Source organism: Carya illinoinensis, chromosome 6, assembly GCF_018687715.1.
Source record: "Carya illinoinensis cultivar Pawnee chromosome 6, C.illinoinensisPawnee_v1, whole genome shotgun sequence".
NCBI lineage: Eukaryota > Viridiplantae > Streptophyta > Magnoliopsida > Fagales > Juglandaceae > Carya > Carya illinoinensis.
The window spans coordinates 28,911,311-28,938,134 of NC_056757.1; the positions used below are offsets into that span (position 1 = coordinate 28,911,311).

Consider the following 26,824-nt stretch of genomic DNA (forward strand, 5'->3'; position numbering starts at 1 on the left):
TCAAAGATTAATTATATACTCAACAATTTATAATTAAGTCCTAAATAGACAAATCTCAAGCAAAGTTGCCTTTGTAAAAAAGTTGAACACACATTAAAAAAGTGTAAAAAAAAATTATTATTTATTAGTATGACCCCTTTTTTTAACAAATGAAAAATCTTGTGATAAGCGATTCTGAACACTAATATGCGCACTCATCTAACGTTAGAAAATTAGATTTTAATGAAAATGTTACTAATTTAAATTTTGAATATGAACGTAACAATATTAGTATGCAAATCAATACGCGAATTCGTTTATATGTAACAAAACTCTTTTACAAAATGCTTGCATGAAATTTATCTATCTAAAACTTGTAAGTGTCATTACTCATTAACTATAAACCCTTGACAAGAGCAAGCTACCGAGATTATTGAGAGGTTTGGTAGAGTAAAACCGGGTGTTGATACCCTCATTTGGCTTCCAAACAGTAATGGTAAATTTTTAACTAATAGTGCACTGGAGTATATTCATACTTGGGTTTCCAGTGTTTGCATGGGCCAAGTGGATTTGGCATCTGCCATTACCAAAGAAAATTTTAGTTACAATGTGGAGAGCTTGACACAACTGCTTACCAGTTGATGAGGAGGCTCGCATGTTGAATATTCCCATGGTATCAAAATGTACATTACTACTTAAGTGGTCAGGAAGAAAATCTTGATCATATATTAGCCAAAGGAGAGCTGGCTGAATAGGTTTGGACAAGATTTGTATCAGTTGTAGGACTTCCTTCGTTGCAGGGAAGGTCATGAGGGAGAGAGTTGAGTCCTTTCATAGAAGGGCTAAGCTGTCTGTTACCCGCCGCCGCGGGGGGGGGGGGGGGGGGGGGGGGAACTGGTTGGTATTTTACCTACCATAATTTCTTAGATATTGTGGTGGAGAAGATGTCAAGAGAAAATGGATGCTAGAAGAATTCCTCTTGATTCGGTATGTGCGTCGATTAAATTTTGGTTGGCTTGGGTGGCTTTAAAAATTAAGGAGTCCAAGATAATAAGTACTGGGGATGAAACTTCGTTGAGGAATTTGCAAATTCCATTTAAATATCCTCCTTAGAACAAAGTACAATTTATTAAATGGAGGAGACCAGCGGCCGATTTTGTTAAATTAAATATAGATGGAAATTCTATGGGGAATCTGGGTGGTGTTGGTGCAGGTGAGGTGATTCGGAGTTCTAATGGTCAATTAATTTGTTGTTTTGCTAATTTTCTGGGTGAACCAACTAATAATGCTGTTGAAGTGCTAAGTATTTTGCATGGCCTTCGTACCATGGATTTGATGGGGTTTGGAAAACTAGAAATAGAAATGGACTCAAAACCGGTGGTGGAATGGCTGAAAAGGAAATGTTGTGGTTTATTATATTTGGAGGATTTTTGGGAAGAGATTATGCAGAGATTGGAGGGGATTCAGTTCTCTATTAATCATATTTTTAGAAAATCTAATGATATTGTGGATGATTTGGCAAAAATTGGTGCTAAAGGTTTGAACAAGTTATGGGTCGGCAATGATAGAATTCCGACTTCAATCGAAGGATTAATTAGACTTGACATAGGAAGTGTTTCTTATATTCCTTTTTGTTCATAATGATTCTTGTAATTTTTTTATTGGTTGCCTTTGCTTATTTTATGAGAAATAAGTGTACCGCTGGGAAGAATTTATTGTTTATTTGTAAGTCCCTAGCGTTGATGAATTGTGTATAAGATATTCCTTAGTTATAATTAAGGATTCATTAATAAATTTGGACGGAGATGGGACATGTGATCACTCTCTTTTTTTAAAAAAAAAAACTATTAAGAAAGTATATTCCCAAGACCACAACGCAAATAGTTAACAAAATTAAAAGGATTTTTTGTGTGTTGAAAACTACCTAAATGTGAAACCAAGAAGTCCAAAGGCACCATTCTATATTGTTGCAGATTGAACATAGCTATTGCAACTCACCATTTGTCATTAATATTGGTTGATATTTAGTAAAACTTTTTTTATAAAATGAAAGCTCTGATCTGTAAACTCTGTGTGTAAAAAGAAAAGAGAGAAGAGAATTTATATTAAATTTTTGTAAACTTGTACGAATATAATGAATTTTATTTCAATATATATAGGTAAATTATCTAACCATATAAATGTTATTCCTATCTTTTCAATGTGTGTTCTGGACTTCAACAATTTGTTCTATTTATTTCCAATCTAATAGGCTAAAATTAATAATATTGGTGGATGCGTGGAGGAGCAGTGACTAGTGAGCCCACATGATGGTTAGATAGGGAAGCAAATATATAAAAATATATAGTTGGTGTCTGGGTCAAATATTTTGGTGCGCGCACACACGCATGTCTTACGGTCGCATGCCGGCCGAATGTTGCTCTAGCGTGGCCCCCCCATCTGCTGCCTATTTCTGCACTACAAGACCTCTCTTTCTACGCATTTAATTGAACTGCAACTCCATGGTCCCTAGTACTACTGCATGCAGTACTCTCTACTGCAAGTTGCAGCATGTATTTGCATTAAAAAATTAAAAAAATTAATAAAATAAAAAGAAATTAAAAAAAAAAATCAGCATTAGTTCTATATTAGTAGTCAGCACGGCCTCTTCCATGCAGTACTGCCCTAGAATATTAATGCACTTGTACCCTTTGCTTGCCGGGTCATCCAAGAAACTGCATGTAACACAAGTAGTATTTTTTCTCCAATATATATATTAATATATATATCGTCTTTTTTTTTTTTCATGGTTTTATATATATTGCATTGTTGCTTAATTAGAAAGTACAAGTTTCTCGAAGAAAATGCCAATATCTGCTTTCCAAATCACCGCAAGTTGTTGGGGGAGTGTAGGGACGAAATGGGGCTAACTGAAAGCTGATGTTTTTCCATTACAGAGAGAATGTGGCTGATGATCTAGGTCGTTCATGTAGTGATCAATCTGATTAAAAAAAAAATTCTGTGCTAGCTAGCTTCCAAATTTTCCACTACTGACAACAGAAATGGGTGTGAAGTTGATGTTTTCCACAAGAGGAGTGGTCATTAAAAGTGGCTAAATTTGAGTGTAAACATGCAATTGTGGACTGAGTGTGCAGCATTAGTGGTGGTGGTGGCGGTGGTGCTACATCTATGCGACGGCCACTTGAACTTTTTGATCCCGCCATGAGGTCCTAGAGGGGAGCTAGCTAGTACTGTTTGTTGACATGCCATATTACAATATATATATATATATATATACACCGAGTATTAATATTTCCCATATTCATGGAATTGAGCCATCCAACTGCCGTAAATGTCCTAATTATGTATGCAGACGCCATGCGTGCATTTCTAGGCGACAGATCAAGGCCGGCCACCCACCAATCTAGGAAACAACTTGCGGTTATAATAATCCAAAGTGTCCGAAAAGTAGTACCACTTCAGTAGTCCCGTTGAAACTTGCTAGCTAGCTATATCTAGGATCTTAATCATCTCCGCCATTTTGCAACGACCAGCTTATGATCCATCTTCTACTAGTAATTGGTAGTGCAAGTGTATGAATGCTGCTTGCACATTTTTCTGCACCAAGTTGGTACTTTTGGCACCGATCGGTCAAACCGTGCCTTTTTAGTTTTCGTCTCTCTTTGGTCGCAACTCTATATATATCTTCAACAAATGAGGCCGATCGTAGGGTACTACTTGCTTGGGTAGTGCTTTCCTTTATCGTCAGTGCTCCTAGCCTCCTTTATCAGTTGAAAAACGGCATGATCATTATTAGCTTACCGATGAATGGTTCAGGTTCAGGACCATCAATTAGTTGGCGGCCGTACCGTACCGTACCGTACGGTAGAAGAATCAACCACATTAACGTACGGTGGTGCATGCATGCATTGGCGATACCTCTGCGGGAGCGAAGGCAATCAAATCACATCCAACGACCAAAGCACACCCAAAGGCTACCTAGGTCTCTATGGCAACTACACACCGAACAACGGCTCCTTTCCATTTTTACTTGTATTGAATCCCAAATCACATCCCATTTATTTCTCACCTTTGTAACGGTATACAACGCTGTAAATATAATTATACTGTAAACCATAATTACATATAAGTATATTAGACTCTCGGCAAGCTCTCAGGGTGAGTGAGGCTTTTGAAAGTCTTTATTGAAAATATGTTAGAGTAGAAATCCTATGAAAACACGGTCCTTCCTTCTCGAGAGGAGGTGAGGGTTTTTCTCTCTAAGTTTCTTCGTAAACTTAGAGTTTTCATCCCTCTTGGACTCGGTCTGTGGAGGTTTGGGTATGGAGTGTGAGTTGTCATCCTTGTGTGAGGGTCTGAAGTTGACAGAAGACGAGCAACAGGAGGTGGTGATCAGCAATGATGAGGTTTTGTCTTCTGTCAATAAGAGTAAGCATTGTATCATGTTCTGTGTGATGTCGGACAGAGAGGTTAACAGAGGTGCAATCAAGAGTACACTGTTACGAGTGTGGCAAGTGGAAGGTAAGGCAATTATCAAGGATGTGGGGCGGAACAAGTTCTTACTTGAGTGCAAGAATGTGTCAGATAAGAGGAGGATTATGAAGGGGCGTCCGTGGTCCTTTGATAAGAATCTTGTTTGCATGCAAGACTGCGAAGGTTTCAACTTCATAAAGGAGATATTGTTTATTAAGGAACCTTTTTGGATTCAGTGTTATGACTTGCCTTTTGCAGGCATGAATCAAATCACTGGTTCAAACATAGGATCATCAGTGGGGGATGTCCTTCAAGTGGATACAGACAGTAGTGGGATCTGCTGGGGTCAGTTTTTAAGGATTAAAGTAATGGTAGATGTAACTAAACCTCTTGCGAGAGGACGATTCCTTACGATAGGTGATAAAAAGCATTGGATTTCTTTCAAATATGAAAGGCTTCCAAATTTTTGCTATTCTTGTGGTAGGTTTAATCATTCAGAAGGGCGTTGTGATAATTTGGATCATGGGAAAGTCTCTAGTGCAGGCTTTGATCAGCAGTATGGTGCTTGGCTGAGGGCAAGCACAAGGAACTCAGTAACACTTCCAGTCAATGTTAGTGGTCCGTCATCTCCCAGTGGTTCATCGGAGAAGATCCGACGTGCAGATTCCGGTGGGTCTCACTGTCAGTCAGCTAATAATGGCAAGGCTTCCACCGAGGCAGAAATCAAGGCAAGAGATAAGGATCTGCATATACATAAGGATGGTGAGAAAATTTCGGATGATGTAGTTGGAAAGGATGATGGGGTATCTAGTTTATGGAAAGTGAACTCACGTAGATTTGAAACATTAGGAGCAATCTACGCAGAAGAGGAAAATGGGGGGGCTGCCTCGTCCCCGAAGGAAATACTTTCCAAGTTAAAAGCTGTTGAAACTGGCCCTACAGCTTTTACTCCCAAAGATACATTCTAGGATCCACGTGGAGAAATCAGCAGCAACAAGTCAGGAAAGTTGGGAGGTAAAGGTGGGAGACAATTGAAAACTTGGAAAAAAAGAGCCCGTATAGGCCCATCTTGCTCTGGGCCTCAACTGGTCGAGGAAGAGTCTTGCATGCAGGTTACTAATGCCCACAAAAGGAAATTAGTTTCAGGCGATGAAGCTGCAGTTGTCAAGAAAGCTAAGCAGTCAGGAGTGCTGCAGTTGGAGGATGATAATGACATGGCAGAGGCTGAACAGCCATGAAACTCTTAGCTTGGAACTATAGAGGGCTTGGGAACCCTCGTACAGTTCGAGAGCTTCACCTTTTGGTGAAAGAAAAGGTCCCACAGGTTGTATTCATTTCTGAAACTAAATGTAACCGAGAGAGAGTAGAGAAGATCAGGAACATATTGGGGTTAACTCACAGTTTTGTAGTTGATAGTAGGGGGAAGAGTGGGGGCCTGGCTATGTTATGGAGTGAGAATACTAATGCCTCTTTGTTCTCATATTCAAGGCACCATATTTCCTTAGAGCTTTTATCTGAGGAGGGAGCCAGTAAATGTCATGTAACAGGTTTCTATGGGGATTCTGTAGTGGAGAAAAGGAGAGCCTGTTGGGATTTATTGAGAGTATTGAGACCAGAAAGTAATTGTCCTTGGCTGTGCATGGGTGACTTTAATGAGCTGCTGTCAAATGAGGAAAAGTATGGGGCAGCTGATAGACCTTTTCTCCAAATGGAAAGGTTCCGAGAGGCATTGGATGAATGTGAGCTCAGTGATTTGGGTTTTATTGGCTCAAGGTTCACATGGAGTAATAAAATGGAGGGGAGGGCTTTTATCAAGGAAAGACTAGATAGGGCTTTTGGGAATTCAAGTTGGTGTAATATGTTTGATACCTCCTCTGTCTATGTGTTACCTGTCATAGCCTCTGATCATGCACCACTTTTAGTTCATTGTTTTAATTCTCAGGAGGAACAGCAAGTACACAAAAGAGTCAGCAGATATGAAGCTCTCTGGTCAAAGAAACAGGATTGCAAGGATATTATTAAAAGGACCTGGGTCTCATTAAGGGGTAGATACAGTAGTTTGAAGATTGTACAATCTGCACTTGCAAGTTCTATGGTTTAGTTGCAAACATGGGCAAAAAGAAGTAGAGGTAATCAAAGGATTAGAGTTAAAGAGAGGACAGATTTAATACAACAACTGCAACAACAGAATACAGGTGAGCTCAATGGCCAGATTAAAGTCCTTCAAGAGGAAGTGGAAGCCATAATGGAAGATGAGGAGTTGAAATGGAGACAGAGAGCTAAACAACAGTGGTACAAGGGGGGAGACAGAAATTCCAAATTTTTTCATAAATGTGCATCTCAACGCAGGAAAGTTAATTTGATTAAAAGAGTCTCCGATGACAGGGGGAATTTGGCTACTACTCAAGTTGAAGTTGGTAAAACTTTCCAGTCATATTATGAAAATTTGTTTTCCTCTTCTAATCCTACTGGATGTGAGGAAGCCTTGCAGGTAGTGAATAAATTGATAACTAATGATATGAATCAGCAGTTGATGAAGAGATGCTCTATAGAGGAAGTGAGGGCTGCAGTGTTTGACATGAATCCACTTGGATCTCCTGGCCCGGATGGCTTTTCTGCAGGTTTCTATCAGGACAACTGGCAGATTGTTGGTGGGGAAGTGTCAGCTGCAGTGCAGGAAATTCTGGAAAACAGGAGAGGAATAGCTGAGCTTAATGAGACTTATATTGCTTTGATTCCTAAGAAGAAACATCCAACTCTAGTCTCGGAATACAGACCTATAAGTTTATGTAATGTCATATACAAGGTGGTTTCAAAGGTTCTTGCCAATAGATTGAAGCTTTTTCTTCCATCCATTATTTCCCCTTCTCAAAGTGCTTTTGTTCCTGGGAGATTAATTTCTGATAACATTATTGTAGCTTATGAAACAATGCATTCAATGAAACATAGAATGAGAGGTAAGAGGGAAGGTTATATGGCTATGAAGTTGGACATGAGTAAGGCATATGACAGAATTGAATGGTCTTTCTTGGAAGCTGTCTTGATCAAGATGGGTTTCAGCAAGGAGTGGACTGATTTGGTTATGACATGCGTGAGCACAGTTAATTATTCCATTTTGATTAATGGCACTCCACAACACAAGTTTTGTCCAATGAGAGGTTTGAGACAAGGGGACCCATTGTCCCCTTATCTCTTCATCTTATGCTCGGAGGTACTTGGTCTTTTGTTGGATCAGGCTGAACAAAAGGGCCACATATCAGGTTTCCCTTTTGCTAGAGGGAGTTTATTGGTTAACCATCTCTTTTTTGCAGATGATAGTCTGCTTTTCTGCAAGGCCAATGCTTTGGAGTGGAGTAGGCTCTTTGGCATCCTTAAAGTGTATGAAAATGCTTCTGGTCAGAGGCTTAATATGGAAAAAACAGCAGTTTATTTTAGCTGTAATACAAGAGTTGAGGCTAAGGAGGTTATTCTAGCAGCAGCAGGCCTGGAAGAAGCCAAATCATATGAGAAGTACTTGGGGTTGCCAGCTTATGTGGGGAAACAGAAGTTAAATGCCTTCAAACCTGTCTTGGACAGCATAAGGGCTCGGATGCAAAGTTGGTCTGTTAAGTTCTTATCTTAGGCAGGAAAGGAGGTGCTACTTAAGTCTGTTATACAGGCTATTCCTATTTATTGCATGAGTATTTTCAAGCTTCCAAAAGCCATATTGAATGCCATTAACTCTTTAATGCAGAATTTTTGGTGAGGTTTGAAAGGAGACAGATCAAAGATTAGATGGCTTTCATGGAAGACTCTCGGATCATCTAAGGAAGAGGGAGGTCTTGGTTATAGAGATTTTGAGAACTTTAATGTTGCTCTCTTAGCTAAGCAAGGTTGGAGACTTCTCAAGCAGCCTAAGTCATTAGCAGCAAAAATTCTCCAAGCAAAGTACTTCTATAAATCAGATTTCATGCAGGCTAAACTGGGAAGTAATCCTTCTTTTCTATGGAGGAGTTTTACTGCAGGAAGGGAGGTCTTAAGGGAAGGGATGTTTTGGTGTATTGGAAATGGTCATTCAGTTAGAATATGGAAGGACAAATGGATTCCCAAGCCAACCTCTTTTAGAGTTCAATCTCCTGCAAGGGTGTTGGATGAGAATTCAAAGGTGTGTAGCCTGATAGACCAACAGAGTGGGGAGTGGAAAGAAGGATTGATTCGTGAAATTTTCAGTCTTGAGGAATCTGAGTTGATCTGCAGAACCCCAATCAGTATTACAAAAGCTGATGATAAATTGACATGGAGGTGTACTAAGGACGGTTATTTCTCAGTAAAGAGTGCCTATCACTTGTTGGGTGCAATGGTGACTTACAATCAAGGGCAGTCTTCTTCTGCAGTTCCTCAAAAAAAGAGCTGGTCTTTGATATGGAGGTTGGGCGTACCTAATGCAATCAAGATGTTGATCTGGAGGGCCTGTCATGATTCATTGCCTACAAAGCTCAATTTATATAAGAAAAGGATAGTGGATTCGCCTTTATGCCCAATATGTCAATTGGAAAAGGAATCAGTCATGCATGCACTTTGGTCATGTGTTTCTGCCCAAGATGTCTGGAGCATGTGCTCCAGGAAGTTACAAAAAGGTGTGGTGAGTGATATTGTTTTTAAGGAGCATTGGAGCCAAATGGTCTATGTTCTGGATAGAAAGGAGCAAGATGAATTTGCAGCCACAGTACACCAAATATGGAAGAGAAGGAACAGCTCTATTTTTGAAAACATCTTCTGGGAGCCAGGGAAGGTAGTAGAGGCTACAACTCGGGTTGTCTCTGAGTACAGTGAGGCTTGTAAAAAAGCTGTTCCACCTCAGGATCAAACAACTCTCAGTGCTCCTAGCTGGAATGTACCTCCAGTGAATGTTTTTAAAGCCAACTGGGATGCTGCTGTTGACACAGTTCAGAGCAAAATTGGCATTGGTGTTGTGATAAGAAGTTGGGAGGGCAGAGTGGTGGCATCATTAAGATCACCAAAAGCTTTTTTCCCTGATCCCTACTTAGCAGAATCTTATGGTGCTCTGAAAGCTATTCTATTTTGTAAACAGTTGGAACTACATCAAGTGATCTTTGAGGGAGATTCTAAGCAAGTTGTCTCAACACTCAATAACCTAAACCAGAGTGAGTCTTCAGCTGGGATGATTTTTTCTGATGCTAAGGTTCTCCTAGGTTCCTTTGAAAAGTGGTCTGTAGTTCATGTCCCTCGAGTCTGTAACACTATGGCTCATGATTTAGCCAAGGGTGCTATAAAACTCTCAGTGGAGAGCATAACATTGGGGGAAATTCCCTCGTGTATTCATCCAATTGGTTCATCAAGTTGAATAAAGTTGCATTATTCTCTTCAAAAAAAAAGGGTGAGTGAGGCTTTTCACAAACACCTTGTGCGCGTTTGTCGATCAACAATTCAACAAAAGCAAATTTTCCAATAAGATGGTGGCGGTGAATTTGCCAACACCCAACTCAAAAATCATTTTCAATAATAAGGTATCCTCTATCAATTTTCTTGTTCCCACACACCTGAACATAATGGTTTTGTAGAGCGACAGCATCGCACCATTCGTGAATTAGGCATGACTATGCTTTTTTACAATGGTGTCCCAAACATTTTGGGTTGAACCTTTTTCACAACAACCTTTTTAATAAACTACCTCCCTTCCACATCCCTAGATCTTAACTCTCCTTTTTCACTACTTTATGATCACTTTATGACTATACCTCCTTTTACGTCTTTGACTTTAAATGTTTCCCTTACGTCTTGGATATAAAGTGTAATAAATTTGACCCAAAAAATGTCCATTGCATTTTTATGGGCTATAGTGATCGACATTAAGGGTACAAATGCTATCACCCTCCCTCTTATCGAACCTTTATTTCCCGTCGTACTATATTTGATGAATCTATCTTTCACTAGAAACAACTTGGGAACCATCATCTTCCCTCCTCCACTTGACCAAATTTTACCAACATTCACAAAATGGTGTTCCACCATTTCCCCTTCAACTAACTCCACAAGTGGCTTTAGTAGTGTTTCTCCTTTCCAAGTCTCATCATCTCCTAACATTGGTGCCATACCAATTTCGGCTCCCCTACCTACAAATGTGCCATTTACGACCTCACCCAGTGGCAATAATACTCATACATCACATGATGATCACCCATAGTCTCCCACATCCTCCTCACAAATCATTACTTCATCCCCCTCAGGTCCCCCCTCTCCAACACGGCCCCTATTTGCCACTTTTTGGTCACTCATTCTCAAGCTAAGGTTTGCAAACCTAAACTAAATATGCAAATCGTCATATTCTCACCAATCTTCTCAAAGAGTCCAAAATAGTTCAAACTGCCCTCGACTGTGCAGGTTGGACCCAAGCTATTCGAGATGAATTCCAAGCTCTACAGGAAAATAATACCTAGACACCCATTCTAGGGACTCCAAACATGGACGTCATTGGATGCAAATGGGTTTTCAAGACAAAACTTAATGTTAATGGGACTTTGATCGTCTCAAGGCTCACCTAATTGTCAAGAGCTTTCATCCAATCATCAAACTTGGCACCATTCACATTGTCCTCAATCTTGCCCTTCACAATAATTAGGACATTCGACAACTCAACATTAAGAATGCATTTCTTCATGGTAATCTACAATAATTGGTATTCATGGAACAACTTCCAAGTTTTATCGACTCCTTTATCTCCTCCAATGTTTGTAAATTAAACAAAGCGTTATACTATCTAAAACAAGCTTGTTTGATAAATTTAACAACTTTCTCATCTCTTGTGGTTTTATTTGCAGTGTTGTTGATCCATCTCTATTTATTTTTAACTCTTCCTATGGCATGCTTGTTGTATTGTTATGTGTTGATGATATCCTTTTAACTGGTTTGACTCCATCCCACCTTAGTGGGTTCATTCATACCCTTGGAGCACAATTTGCCATGAAAGATTTTGGTTCCATTCATTATTTCCTAGAGATAAAAGTTCGCCACACTACTAATGGCCTTATTTTATCCCAATCCAAATATGCACTTGACATCTTAGACCATGCCCAAAAGCAAGACTCTAAGCCTATGGGTACCCCCATGATGTACAAAACAAAAGGCCTTACCAATGATATTTCTTTTCCCAACCCTACACATTACAGTAGTATTGTTGATGCACTTCAGCATCTTACCCTCACTCATCTCAATCTAACCTATAGTGTCAATTTTGCCTCTCAATTTATGCATGTCCCAACCATGGATCATTACAGAATGGTAAACGTATTCTTTACTATTTACATGGTACTATTGATCTTGACATTCATTTTAGCTCTCAATCTACACTTGATCTTTATGCTTTTTCAATGTCGATTGGGCTAGATGTCCTTAAACAAGGCACTCCACCACCAGATTTCGTATTTTTTTGGGTAGCAACTATATTTCTTGGTCGGCTAAAAAACAACACACTATCTCTCTTTCTAGCTCTAAAGCTAAGTATCGTGTCATAGCTCAAGCAGTTGCTAAACTAACTTGGATTTCCTTTCTCTTACTTGATCTTAGTGTTCATCTTCCATTTCCACCAATTCTTTTCTACAACAGCCTCAACACACTATATATGATTGTGAACCCAGTTTTCTATGCTCGTAGCAAGCAAATAGATATCGATTATCACTATGTTCATGAATGCATCACTCTTAGCTTACTTCATACTCGACACGTCCCTGCCACTACAAAAAAAAATGACTTTTTGTGTTACTTAAATTGAATGCAAAAAATACAAAATAGTTGCCAAAAAAAATTTCGCAACTATTTTGTATTTTTTACATCCAATTTAAATGACACAAAAAACTATTTTTCTTATGGTGTGGCTCTTTACAACTTGTGGATATCGTCACCAAATCTCTTGACCTTTTCGCGCTTCACTCCTTGCAATCCAAATTTGACCCTATTACCTCGGCTCAACTTGTTTGTTTTTTATTTTAGGGGGGGGGGGGGGGGGGGGGAATTTGGCCCTATTACCACGGCTCAACTTGTATTTTTTTTTTTTTTTTGTTGGAGGGGGGGGGGGAGTATTGACGATACCTCCACGTCTGAGAAGGCAACCAAATCACACCCAACGTTACCTAAGTATCTATGGAAACTACCGACGTAGCCTCGACTCCTTTCCATTTTTACTTGTTTTGAATCCCAAATCACATCCCATATATTTCTCTCCTATGTAACGCACGGTACATAACGCAGTAAATATCAATCATACTGTAAACCACATAAGTATATATATAAATATACACAAATGTATAATAGACCTTTTTCACAAACACCCCATGTGCGTTTGTCTTTAGCATGGCGATAACGAATTAATTGTAATGGGAATATTGATGCTGTATAACATTGACCATTGGATTTATTATGACATATTAATTTCTTCCAATATTAAGTGTGAAAGTACTTTTTCAACAGGATTTTTGACTTTTTCAACAGGAGCATAGTGGGATTCGACGCCAATGGCTATGAAGTAGCTAGCTTTAGACATATGCTTATGTAATGCACATCATCTCAATTCTCAAACAAAATAACCCCAAAAAACATTAAATTATTTTATATAATATATTAAATTTAATTTATAATAATAACAATAATAATTTTATAACCTAACATATCACGTTGAATTATATATTTTAGTTTGTAAATTTATTTTTATGTGATTTCTTTATAATTAATGTGCAATCTCATAAGAGTAGTATATTGTATAATCTTTTTCATTTTTAAATTAATTAAATTCAGAAAAATTAAAAGAGTTTTACTACATACAAATAAAGTCGCATACTAATCTGCATACCAATACTGATTCTTTCATAATCAAAATTTAAATTAGCACTGCTTTCAATAAAATCTACTTTTTGACCAATCATATTAGATTAGTATACATATTAATGTGCAGTTGTATTTATAACTAGATTTTTTTAAATTAAAATGACTCTCAATATATACATCATTAGAAACATCACCGCATGCTTCATGAATCAATATTTTAATAATAATAATAATAACTTCCAACTACCAGTCTAACTGTCTCTCAAAGTGCTACTAATAATAGTAGTCAACTGTCGATCATGGTCAAATGGGTTAATTCTAATCTAAGACATCACTAGTGTCCACTTTTTATTTTCTTAGGAGTGCTAGAGTTGTAGACTCCATCGTAATTAATTAATTAATTAATGCCCTTTTAATGAAATACAAAATGCCTTTTCGAGTATCAAAGGGACGTCCTAATGATAGGTTGCCAAAATGGTTTTCAGATGATCGTGAAGCAAACTCTATGAACCCTTAATATTTTATCTTAATGAAAGGAGATAAGACATAATGCGTATGTATAGCTGTAAATTACTAAAGAAAGAGAATGAGATCAAACATGATATATGAAAGATGTATATGGTGGTGCGTGGCGGCCGCAAGATGATTAGGTGATGGTTTGGTGGTAATGAACACACTAAATGGGTGAGCGAGTTAAGTCCTGATCAATTCTCACTATCTAATTCTACTCTTTACTTATTTAATTATTTTTTTCAAGTTTATTTGGGATAATAAATTAATTTAAATCCAAGCAATCAAAACAAGCTTATTTTGTGATAATTTCTATAAAAGATCCATCTCCATCTTTCTTTTACAATCAAAACTTGATAACTACGCAATTAATTAAAGATCACACTTAGATTTTACTCAATTTTCATATGAATCACGTGTAAGTTCTATGAATGAGTGGGAATAATTTATCACAAGCATGCACCAACATTAATAAAATACAAGAGAGAATATGATTAGATCCATTCACAATGGCCTATCAACCAACCCATCTCATGTGGAATATTGGTCCATGCATTTGGTGTCACCTAACTAATTAAGTAACTAACAGCTAACTAACAACTTGTATAAACTGTTTGCTTGGAACTCACGGCGGAAGCCATTGCCGACATGAAAATCGTGCTTAAAAAGTCTAAATAATAAAACCATGCAACCCCAATTTTCAAGTTGAGAGAGTTTTCGATCTATGCTTGTAATTATTGTTCTTCAAAAGCAAAAAAACTTAAGAATCTGACCAACAACTGTAGCATCCATCAACACCAACACGCATGTCATGACATGTCGATCGATCCTTTGTATATATTTCTTTTTGAAGCAGCAGTTTTCACCCATCTGTGCCAATATATTTCTTTCTTTCATGCAGCATGTGATCAGCCAATTGGATGTCATTGATTAGGATTTCGTACCACAGTGCTGCGCATTAATCTAAAGCAGCTTAGACTGGACCCAGAAATAGTTGCTTTGCTTCTTAATAACATCAAAAACCGCTGTCATTTTCTGTCAATTTTGATGTAAGCTGCTAGCCTCTGTAAAGGGGTTGACGCGGACCTCAGGGCACCAAACTAATTGAAAGGTCGGTCGACGGACGGACATGGTTTACACGTTTGCATGCATATCCTCAATATCTTACCCCATCCATTTCTGCCAGGTTTGATTGTCGTGACAGATTGCCAAATTAATTCTCGTGATCCTGTGCCGGTACTAGACATTAGTACTCTCTTAAAGAAACAATAATGCTTCTGTCATGCATGGCAGGTCGAAAGAAAGACTCTATATTAAGGCTCTTATCGTATTGAATGAAAGAATTCACTTTTGTACGTAAGTGTCTATACTTCGCATTGGCTTTATTGATTGATTGTATTAAAGTAATCATTTTTATTGGATGTGTTGAGAAACACTGAAAGTGAAGACTCATGATATATAGAAATCAATCAAGAAAAGCACTACGTACAGACAATGGCTAAAGCAAGGAGAGAAACATGAAGTAATGGTTGTGTTGATCAATCATGAGAGAAACTACTGATCAAGACTTACAAAATTCTTTCCTTGGAAAAGCAGGAAAAAAAAAAAAAAAAAAAGGTGCATGTATTGTAGCCCTGCAAATAGGTTGACTAAGGGTCTTACACTTAAGATACTGAAGCTGTACGCATCTTCAGTTGATCTTCTTGCCTGAGGACGTGCTATGAATTGCAAGGATAGAAATTTCAGTTTTAGAGGTAGTTGGTTGATAATTGTGGTTGTACCAGTCTCCAAGTAGGAAAATATCTATGTATAGAGCCTTGTTATGGTTGTGACGGTCTGGTTTGATGAATCGACCCAACAAGGATCCATTGCAATTTTTTTTATGAATTTTCAACGAAGCTTTTGACCCATTTGGGCTCTTAAACCTCTCTGTGGTCGTCACACTGTAATACACACCTAAGGATTGTATGAACAATCTCACTTCAAGGGTGAGAACCTCTATAATAAGAGAGAGGGAGAAGAAGAACTATTAGTTTTGGACAAAAACCAACAGTACGCTCCCCACATCCATACGTAGGAATTTCCTAATAGAAGGCTTCACATATACTGGGCCTCGTGGGCCCTGGCTTGAACAACTAACATAAGCATAATAAGAAAAATAAAGGTCCATTACATCAGTGATATACTTGGGCCTAAGCCCATGTCACTAACTAAAATAAACTCGGTTCGTACTGATCCAATGCAGCAGTCTCTCAATCTGGCCCCTACCGTTCGTGACAGTATGAAGCCTCCGAACCCAAGGCCACTTGGACCATTACACACTGTATCTTTGATTATCATATGAATAAAATTATTTAAGCTCTGTAGATATAAGTACATTGCCGAACCATGTCAATGTTCTGTAATTTTCCACTTTTTGCTTTCCTAACATAAAGTTATATGTCTCTCAAACTCTGTTGAAGATAATAAGTTCTATGTCGTGAGAGGTGGACTCAAATTCTCATACACCATCAAATAAAGTCCCTGGTAATCAAAGGTCCTTCCCACTTATTCATCTATGGAATTACAAAGGAAATTTGCAACTGACATGTGATAATATTTTTCAAAGTCGAGCCTTCACTCATGGTTCTACATATATGGTAGCAAATCGAGATTTCTTTTTTCTGGCTTCTGATGGCAAGAAACAGTCTGGATAAATTAGGCCACCTTCTATTTTCTTGGTTTTTCCTTTGATTGTATGGCTTCCGAGCAGAGTTGGTCATTACAGAAGTAGATGTTATCATGAAGATACCGCGCAATAGAGACAGAGCTTATCCAAAGAACGAGGCCCCAGCCTATGTCGACCATGCAGATGAGTTTGGTGATCAGCGAGTCTCTATAATTAAATCGTCCCGTAATGGGAATAATACGACATGTTGCAATGAGATTTAGATTAGAAAAAGCTCACTCCTGTCAGGGAAAAAAGAAACCCTGGGGAGAGATAAATCAGAAAATTTTTTAAGCACGTGAGACGGGGAAGATAATGTAAGCAACATGGGATTAGGCATTGTTCATTAGTAGTGCATAAGCACTTGTACCATAACATTGTAAACTGGACAGACTCTTTAAGGCAACAAGACCTCAGAATAAAAACTCAAGACAACACTATGAATTGGCAAAATCCGCAATCACTAGAAAGGAGGATATCAACATTTCTCGTCTGGATTTCATGTCAAGAAGTTTCAAGAACTCGTTTGGAGGCGTTAGTCATATGAGCTGAACAAGTACTTTGGATCGCAGTTCACATTAATAGCACAACAGATGCTCACCAAAGAAAACGTACATAAACCTTTTCCACCCCAAAATATTGCTAGTCTTTGCAAGGTTGTGTAAACATTTGAGAAGCTTTGCCAAAACAATTGCCAAAAATAAACCAAAAGAAGATGAAGTATCGACCTTCAAACCTTTCAGCAGGCAGATGCACATGTAGTCATAGATTCCATGAAGCGTTCCAAAACAATTTCTGGTTGGAAAAATAATTGAATTTTCCTATGAGACAGGAAAGAAGTGTAGTAGAAAGAAATATTAAGTGAAAATATCATATACCAAAAAAGTGGTACGTGAAGAGACTAGGAGTAGCAGAAATTACTTCACAGTTCATTATCAGGCATGTCCAACAAGAATGAACTTGAGTCAATGGATCCAGTGAGTGGAATGTACTCCGATCCTCTCACATGAACACTAAAGCAAGCTACAAAAACAATGCAGATTAAATCAGAAAATCAGTAAAGTGTGAGTTTTATTTATTAGAGAAACTGTGATCAATTAATTACACATGCAAAAATTTAAAGCTGACATGATAACTTTTCTGAACAAAATAGTGTATCAAAACTTCTGAAATGTTGTTAACCATTCACCAAATTCCCATAATGCAAATTCATAGATAGACTATTAAAATTAATGAGGAAAAAAAAGGAATTGAGACAAAGGAACATAATTGACTTCAGTCATTTCTTGTCAACGGTCTAAAGTCTTAGGTTCAGTCCTCTTGTTCACCCATAAAAAAGAATCATGCTAATCTTTTCTAATTTAGATGAGATAAAGACAACTGCTAGTCTGCCTTAACGCCCAAAATACAAGATTCCCAGAGCTTTCATTTAACCCTCTAATGTGAAACATAAGTTGCAATTTTCCCTGTAGTTAACAGTTAACCATTAAGATGGATGAAAAATAGGTTATGCAGCCAGATCTTAAAGGATGAGACAAATTGTAAAATGAGTAGAGGTTTGACGGGTAAAGTGACAACTTTTTTTCTTATATAGGTAAAAGTAAGTAAAGTGAAAACTTTGATAGTTTTATGATCATATTACAAAATAATTGGCAGCTAGAATAGCTAAAGTGTAAGTTTTCCAATTTTTTTAAGAGTAGAAAGATCAATATGGTCAGTTTCCCAAAACTACACGGAGTATATGCATGTCTTAAAGATTTAATTAAATATTTATTATCATCATCTAGGTCTGGCTCACTAGAACTACTCTAGAGGATGACTAACATGATTTCATTCATATGAAATAAACTTGGTCATGCTTTTAACTCTGAACAGGAAATTTGTCAGCCAATACCATTCTCTATTTTGATTACGCTTTGGAGCATTGTATCCATCTTTGTCTTCATATCAGAACTATCATCCATATGTGGAACAAGAAGAGTAAGCTCCCTGTAGATATCACGTGCAAACCTGCATATCTTCTCAGCAAACTCAAGTTCACCTTCTGATATTCTACCAATAGCCAACCGCATCAGCTCTCCAGTCAAGTCTGCAAGCTGTACAAGAACATTGAGCGCCACTTTTGCAGAAAGAAAAAGAAAAAGGACGAATATAGAAAAAATATATATATAAGTGCAATCTTTTGATTGTTAACCATGTTAGTTTACTTATTCAGAAATCAAATAAATAAATCAACTTGACCCCATAATTTATCTCAAGAGACTGATTACATCTACAAAGAATACATAATACTGGATCTCTACATATGTCCCATTGTGGCAGAGATGTCTCATTCAGAGACAGAATCTTTCCTTTTTATTAATACTGGAATAGGCATAGCCCAAGTACACAGGAAGTATACAAGAGAATTTTGGCTGCCAGCAGTTAAAGATTAAATTCAGACAAGAACTATCATCAGCCTCTGATTTACTAAACAAAATATAGTTAAAATAGCATAACATAAATGGCATTACCCCCAAGATATAGTCAAGAACATTAATCTGCAATGGCTCAAAAGATGGATCACTAAGTGGCAATAAAGTTGCATTTATCTCATCAAGATTCAAAAGAGTCCCAGTTTTGCAGAATTTACAAAATGTTGCAGCTTCAACATATTCTTGTACCTGCAACCAGCCATGCATAAAGGAGTCAAATGGCCATATATTTCGGGCCTTTAAAGGTTAGGAGATGAAAGGCTACCCCAGGTGTGTATGCTCGTCTTAGCTTCCAAAAATCAGTCCCTTGTAGTTCTCTCACTAGTCGAGACATATATTGCCCTGTCACAGATGCCAAATCCTTTTCTGCCTTCTCCAAAACTTCTTCTCTGTTGTGCTTACCAACCCTGTTCAATATAAAAGCTGGTGTGAGCATTCAACCAAGCATAGAGATTGTTCAACACAACGGCTTTTAATTCTATCCCCGCCCTTGACATGATTGTCAAAGGATTCAGCCTTACATTCTTGCAAAATATATTACATCAAACTTAAAGGGACCATCCTCGACACCTCACCATGACCACCATTAGGTAGTTGCCAGCATGCCAACAACACCACCACTTGTTGGGGGGCATAACCCATTCAAACCCAAAAGAGTTAGATGCTGCCGTCCATAAGCTCCTAGCCAACTCGATATGCAGCATGAGATTATATGCGTTTTCCCTATTTTGCATTTTTCTTGCACATAAAACACTACTCTAAGCTAAAAGATAACTCTTTCTCAAGTTATCTATCGTTCAAATCTTTCCTGACAAAGCACTCCAAAATAATCTACCCCTGATGAAGTAGTCCAAAAAACCTACCCCTGAGGAGCCAGCTGGAGGGATCAGCACATTGAAATAGGATTTGACCTTGACGATCTGCCTCTTGGATGGTATCCAACATTTTTGTTTATCAGTAAATGAATACAGTTTCATGGATGGCGTCCAACATTTTTATTCTTTTCTGTCACTTCTCCATCCAACATGTTGTTTGAATGTTATCATGTAAGAGTTATTTCTTGTACTCGTAGAACTCTCTCATTGTTATATTCTATGTTCTGCTTCTTCACTGAGTAAATACATACTCTAAGAAACAAATTGTAAGTACAAGCCACACCCATAAAAAGTAAGAAGTAAAACAACAGATCCCTTTATTTCCCAGGCTAAACAATACAATCAATATGTAGTGTCAATTCCAAGGAAAAGCAAGCATACAAGTAATCAATCGGAATAGGTATCGCAAAGAAATTAGGATTTAAAAACATGTAACATGAGGGAAAAGTAATTAGCATTAAAACAACCCCCTCCCAAACACAAAAAACAATAAATAAAAAATGTAAATAGAATTGAGGGAAGAAAGGCATTGAGTCATTACCTGTGCACTTGAAATATGACCTTTTTGCTGTTAATGGTGACATCACGACTTGCTTTCACCACTCTTTCACGTTTGTCATTCTACAAACAGAATTTGGTTTCATTGGATAACATAGGCGGGCAGTACCAATAAATGAATGGAAATATTTAGCAAACCACATGATCCTAATAATTTCTATCACGCAGGACTCTACAATGTATAAACAGTTTGCAAAATGTATCCATGATGACATGTTGTATAAAAAGTTTTCATCAAACATCCCATTAAAGCAAAAACTTAATCCTTTTTTCAAATTATAGAAAGTACATCTACTGGAAACCAAAATCTGCCATGAGAAGACAACAGGTGAACTGACAGACTTTTTTGTTCAAAGCACTAAACCAAGATCTTTGAAAAATCTCGGCAACCAAGGATGAAAGAAAAAACTCAATCATTGTAAGGATAAATGGGGAAATAGAAAAGACTGGCAAGAAGGCAATGCAATATAAAACGGCCTGCTAACTCGTAGCATGTTATGGAAACTATTTATAACCAAGCGGTAACCCAACATACCCCTCCCTTCCTCAATCAAAGACAGTGCCCCGGGCCCTTTGGCAACTTTAACAACAATAATGAGATACAAGTTCAACCACGGCCACCACTACACTTCGCAATCAAACCTAACGGCATAAAAGCCTTAGACCACTTCAGGCAGAACAATTGAACCCATATTTCTGTAACCGAAAAATTGTTCCTTCCAAGCAACAACCCTGCATTTCAATTGAGCATGCTACACTAACAACGACAGTGAGGGCTTCCAACTCCTAACGTCCGACTACTTTTAACGGGAAAAATTCTTCCGCAAAGAATTTAAAAAAATAATGGGGATCACTTTCGCTAGGTCAAGTTTGATGTTTAATGCATTCATGAGCAACATCAGCAACCGGAAAAGAGCTATGAGACTGTCAGTAAAAGTAGCGATTGAAAGATTCTTGAATACTGAAATCGAGGTAGGGAAAGGAGGGGAACGAGATAAAAAGCGGAACTACCAGGTCATTGAGGTATTCAGCGTATCTGCCGAAAGCATCTTTCATGGAGGATTCAGAGGTCATTGTCCTCGCTCTTTTCGCCGAGCCCTGCAATGAACAAGTCCCTGAAACTGTAGCCGAGTAAGTGAAGAGTATCGATATTGCGCTGTCAATTAAAATACGGAACAGAGGATATCTGCGAAGGGTTTCTGCAAGCCGAGTTTCAAAAGGCAGAATATAGGGGAGAGAGAGAGATACATGAATGGACGCGGTGGGGTTTGGCGGCCATGAGAGAAATCCGGTGGAGTACGGAGGAGTGGAACATATGTCGCTCCGGGACACTGCTGAACTGAACTGAGCGCCTTCTCGACCCTCGGGTAGTATTTACGTTTGGGTATCGAGCGTACATAAGGTGATGATATTTCGTAATTATTCGTTACCATTTATTAGTTTATTATTATTTTTTAATTACTTTTTAATACTATTTACTATTTTTTTCCTATATTTTATTACCTTTTATTATTTTATTATTATTTTTCACATATTTTTCTCAACACTTCTTACTACTTAAACCTAATGAAATTTTTCATCCTATCTTTCAAAATATTTCATTAAAATTTATTTTTTTAAATTTTATATATTGGTTTTTACAAAATATTATATATCAGTTTATCTATTTTTTCTTTATATTATTTAAATATTATATTTTTTTTAATACTCTTCTTCCAATAGAAAATTAACAAAAAGAGAGAGAAACTAATTTAAAATATTTACAATGATGGATAGTTCTCTCTACATCTAGTGAGTTCATGTAGAAAAATATAAAATAAAGAATGGAATACAAAATCCATTATAATACACTTTTGAGAGAATTTCTTTATTTGTATTATAGAGCATCTATTAGAGCATCCACATTGGTTTCTTTAAATTGCTTTTCATCTTTAAATTTAACTCATTTTATCAAAAGTTGACCCACATTGAATTAGCCAAACCATTTTCATCCCAAATATGAGTTACAGTAATTTCATCTTTTTCTTTAAATATGAAAAATTCTATAGTAAGTCTATATCAATTATTTATTAATTTCATCTTTTTCTCTTATATTATTTTGTTATATTTTGCGATTATAGATGTGACATTTTTATAGATTGTGTATATGGAATTTTTATTTACATATGAGATTTTATCATCTATGTATATATGAGATTATTATATTATATTGTGAGATCTTTATGGATTGTACATATGAAATTTTAATTTACATATGAGATTTTATCATCTATGTATATATAAGATTATTATATTATAGATTGTTGGATTGTGAAAATGAAAATGAATATGATTGTCGGAGGTTATTGAAGATTAGGAAAATAAAATAAAAAAGTAATTAAAAAATATAAATCTTTTAAAGAAATATAAATAATAAAAAATAATAATATTTTATTATTATAGAGAATGCGATGGATGATCCAATATAGATTTTAAGTGTTGAGTGATTAGATAAAAGTTAAAAAATTACATACTCTTTAAATTTTGAAGATTAGAATAGCTAATCCAATGTCAATGCTCTTAGGAATGCTTTTAACACGTTACCACTACGGGCCACCTGTCCTTAAAAGGTAAATTATTGCTTTTTTTTTTTTAACAAAAATTTTATGTGAGTCATTTTTGTATATTCTTTATACACTCCACTAATATAATTGATTTTATCATTTTTTTAATATAAAATAGCTTATTTAACTAATTACATCAATAAAGTGCGTAATGAGTATACAAACATGATTATATAGTAGAACTCTTTTTTTAATAATGTTGAGTTAATCTCAACACCGGTCGAACTGTTTTTCCCCATCAACAGCCCTCCAATGGGTGACTTCTACTTAGACAACTCACCAACACTACCATGTGCCCCCACCCCCACGGTATTACACACGATTTCCCTCTCTTCATTCTCTTCCCGTTAACTCAGCCCAAAATCACTTCCATTCTCTCCCCATGGAATCCTCTTGCCACGACGACCACCCTCATCGCTACGATGAAGGCCCCTCTCTCCATCGTCGCATGAGAGAACTTGAGCCCTCCTTCCTGCCACAATCTTCTCCCTCTTTGCTGATTCTCGCACGGAAGCCATCCTCTCTGCCATTCTTCTCACTGCCAGCCCTTAATCGTGACCCTCCCAATACCACCGATGAGATTCTCTACCCAGTGCTGCCATCGACGTCTTTCTGGCATCAACCCAGTGCCACCGAGATTGCAGATTTGAGATGGGTTTTACTATGATTTTGAATGGATTGTGAGTTGATTTTGGTTTGATTGGTTGTTTTTTTTTTTCTTTTTCTTTTTTTTAAGAGAGGAGATGGAGATGATCGATAGAGATGAGGGAGATTGGCGATAGAGATGGGCGACAGCAGAGATGATGGGCAGTGGAGATGCTTGGCAACAGCGACAAGAGAAGATAAAAGGACTGACAACTCATGGAATGTTAGGGGTTTGGGGTCATATAAATGAATAATCTAGTGAGATGCATTCCATTAGATTAATGTGAAATAAGTGATGTGTCAAAATTTAATTAAAGGCTGTTTATGGGTCAAAAGCAGACCAACAGCTCCAGAGCAATTCTAATGCTGAATATAATTATGTGTTGTGTAAATGTGTTGCATTTCTGAAAAATAATAGACTTTAATATTAAAAAATTATTATTTTTTAAATGTAAATTCTATATTTATTCATTCTTTTTAAAAAGAGTACTCAGCACTTAGAATACATTCTGTGATCGTAAATATCATTTTTTTTCTTATAAAACTATGAGTAATTTTACATATAGTCGTAAAATGTGCAAGTGACGTGCAGTCGCTTTAAAGAAAAGTGGAGTTCATTATTAAAAAAATAATTTTTTATGTGGATCCCATATTTATTCACTTTTTTAGAGTGATTATACAATAATTACACATTTACAATTATAACTATCATTTTATATATATAGAATTGGTAAGCATGCTTTTAAAAAATGTAAATATGGTGTGTTAATTTTGGTGTGAAAATAACCGGTCCATTACAGCTGTTCCTTTTACTAATAGAAAGAGTTTTTTATTTTTTATTTTTTGGGAAAACTGATAGAAAGAGTTGATGTGGCATATAATTTTTACGCCTTAACCATTATGAGCTATTACGTGTCAAAACATCCATAGTCAGTCTGTCATGCAAATTATGCAATAAATTAGCGCGCAAGCCTTGTAAAAAAAAATTTTTTGCTACGTACGATCGGTAGCTGAGACCTGCTAGAAAAACGGCTGATGCAGCCAATTGATTAAAAACAAAATTAAACAGACATGAGCACATGTAGAGACCTACTCGGTTTGCTCTTTGTTTTTGTTCACAAAGTGGGTGCTTAACGACAAATTTCCTCCCAGATTGCCTTTTATGTAATCTTTGCCTCATTATACTGCGTTCTCTCCTTTCTATTTCTCCATCACTTCTCCTATCCAGGATTTTCTTCTTCTACTTCTTCTCAGTCTCTTATTTTAATTTTTCTTTCATTTTCATTTGTAACTTATTTCTTAGGCGATTTGTCCGTTTTCTACTCTATTCTATTACTCATTCCTCTAGAAATAAGAAAGAAAACAAAGGGTTATTCAAGTTATTCTGTGGGTAATCATTCTCGAGATGGTTTGAAAGGTCCAAAATCTCAATTTTCGGCCTCAAACTCTACATCGTGCTCAGGATTCTCCTGCTATGTTCGGTTGTAGTTTTCCTTATGATCTTTCTCTTTATCTGTTTGAACAAAAAATCTCGGAAGCACAAAATGCATGTGAAGCATAGCTCACTGCTAATACCGCTTGTCTCCAAGAAGATAGTGGAGATCAAGGCCTTGGATCGTGACACCAGCGTTGGGAAAGGGGAGGTCAAAATTGGAAATGCAAATTTGAAAGAGTCGAAGGTTGAGGTTCTGATTGAATGATAGAAAAGGAACAAAGAGAGTGATGTCTCCAGTGGAAGCCAGAGTGAAGTGTTGGTGGAGCCTGAGAACATTAGATGGGGCTGCCGGTACAGCTTGAACGAGTTGGAGATAGCAACATGGGGATTTGCGGCGGAGAACGTGATCGAAGAGGGAGGTTTTGGTATTGTTTACATAGGAGTCTTGCAGGACAGATCGGTGGTGGCCATGAAGAACCTTCTCGAGCTTGCAAATTCAAGGTGCAAGAAGATGAAGAACAGAGTAGCATAAGAAAGCTTCAATTTTGCATAATAGAAAGAGGAAAGGGACAAGTCTAGGCCAAAACATGGATTTTTTTTTCTCTTTTAGTACTTTGTGGTAAGTTGTTCTAGGAGAGATCATTTGAAAACGATTTTTGTGTTGAATTGTTATGTAATAATAGATATTTCAAACATGCAAAATGAAAAAATAATAGCAAAATTAATGAAACAATAGAGATTTTTTCCTCAAAGATCCTGGTGAGAAGAGTGAGAGAAGAGGGGCTTTCATATGTGATAGAGGAAATGGGAGATAAGAGTTTTGGGTGAGGAGAGAGTATGGGCAAAGAGAGAACCTGGTTGTGATGGGCAACAGAATTTCATGGGGTTGACAGTGTTTTCCAGTTATGGTGACAATGTATATGGTTTGGTGAGGCAATAGGCTAGGTTGAAGAAGATGAAGTTTGCTTGTTCTCTTCTAAGATGAGACTCGAGAGCTGAAGAGGAAATGGAGAGAGGGGAAATAAATGGAAAAAAGTAGAAAATTTGAATTTTTTTTTATCAAAAGGCGTGCCCGGTTGCATGGAGTTTTCCCCAGTCAGTTGCAAAAAGAGTTTTCCTTAAAAAAAGTAAGATCATTTTAAAAAAAAAAAACAAATTTTTTTCTTATAATAGGTCATATTTCTTTTAAAGGGTATGTATACCTTAATATTACTCAATTTAAAATTTTGAAAAAAAACTATAAAAAGTTATAATATTATTTTTAAAAAATGATGAAAGTGGTTAAAATTATTAGAAAAAAAATACCAAAACTCAAACTAAAATAAAAAGGAACATTACAAAAAGACTTTTAGATACAATTTTTTTTAAAAAAAAAAAATTATAAACTTACACTTTAAAAAATTAAAATGCTTAAATCACCTTTTTTGGGGTGGTTGGTGACCACCTCTCTAGCTTTTTTTATTTAATTATTTTTTATTTTTAAATAAATTACTTGGGCTAGTTTTGTTATATAAAATCAAACTATTTCATCTCATTTTGTATAATTATTATAATTTTTTTAAATTTTTATGTAAAATATAATAAATAATTTAACTTTTTTAAATTTTAAAATAAAATTAATATTAAAAAATTATATTTTAATAATATTTTATCTCATTTTATTTAAATTGTATAAACAAAAGAGGCCTTGAGTAGTAAATCTCAATTCCTGAAATTGTATTGGTTGAATAAAACACTCATCGCCTGGG

At 36.7% G+C, this 26,824-nt stretch overlaps 3 protein-coding genes across 5 annotated transcripts; 2 read left to right on the plus strand and 1 right to left on the minus strand.

Moving 5' to 3' along the window:
* The first annotated feature begins 4,301 nt into the window (after window positions 1-4,301).
* LOC122312736 lies at window positions 4,302-5,420 on the plus strand. The gene has a single exon (XM_043127399.1). The coding sequence runs from the start codon at window positions 4,302-4,304 to the stop codon at window positions 5,418-5,420; it is 1,119 nt and encodes a 372-aa protein (XP_042983333.1).
* A 266-nt stretch (window positions 5,421-5,686) lies between these two features.
* Window positions 5,687-6,553, plus strand: LOC122312737. The gene has a single exon (XM_043127400.1). It carries the CDS (start codon window positions 5,687-5,689, stop codon window positions 6,551-6,553), a length of 867 nt encoding a protein of 288 aa, XP_042983334.1.
* Window positions 6,554-16,799: 10,246 nt separating this feature from the next.
* LOC122314205 (translin-associated protein X) lies at window positions 16,800-21,786 on the minus strand. 3 transcript variants are annotated; one of them, XM_043129631.1, is made up of 8 exons: window positions 21,642-21,786; window positions 21,405-21,508; window positions 20,377-20,456; window positions 19,226-19,367; window positions 19,000-19,149; window positions 18,381-18,582; window positions 17,408-17,509; window positions 16,800-17,307 (listed from the first exon to the last, which is right to left on the minus strand). In XM_043129631.1, the coding sequence occupies exons 1-7, from the start codon at window positions 21,706-21,708 to the stop codon at window positions 17,409-17,411; spliced, it is 846 nt and encodes a 281-aa protein (XP_042985565.1). In that variant the 5' UTR covers window positions 21,709-21,786; the 3' UTR covers window positions 16,800-17,307; window position 17,408. The 3 variants fall into 3 exon arrangements, with proteins under 3 accessions (XP_042985565.1, XP_042985564.1, XP_042985563.1); XM_043129630.1 differs by having other exon boundaries at window positions 16,800-17,281; window positions 21,405-21,514; XM_043129629.1 differs by having other exon boundaries at window positions 21,405-21,514.
* Window positions 21,787-26,824: the final 5,038 nt, after the last annotated feature.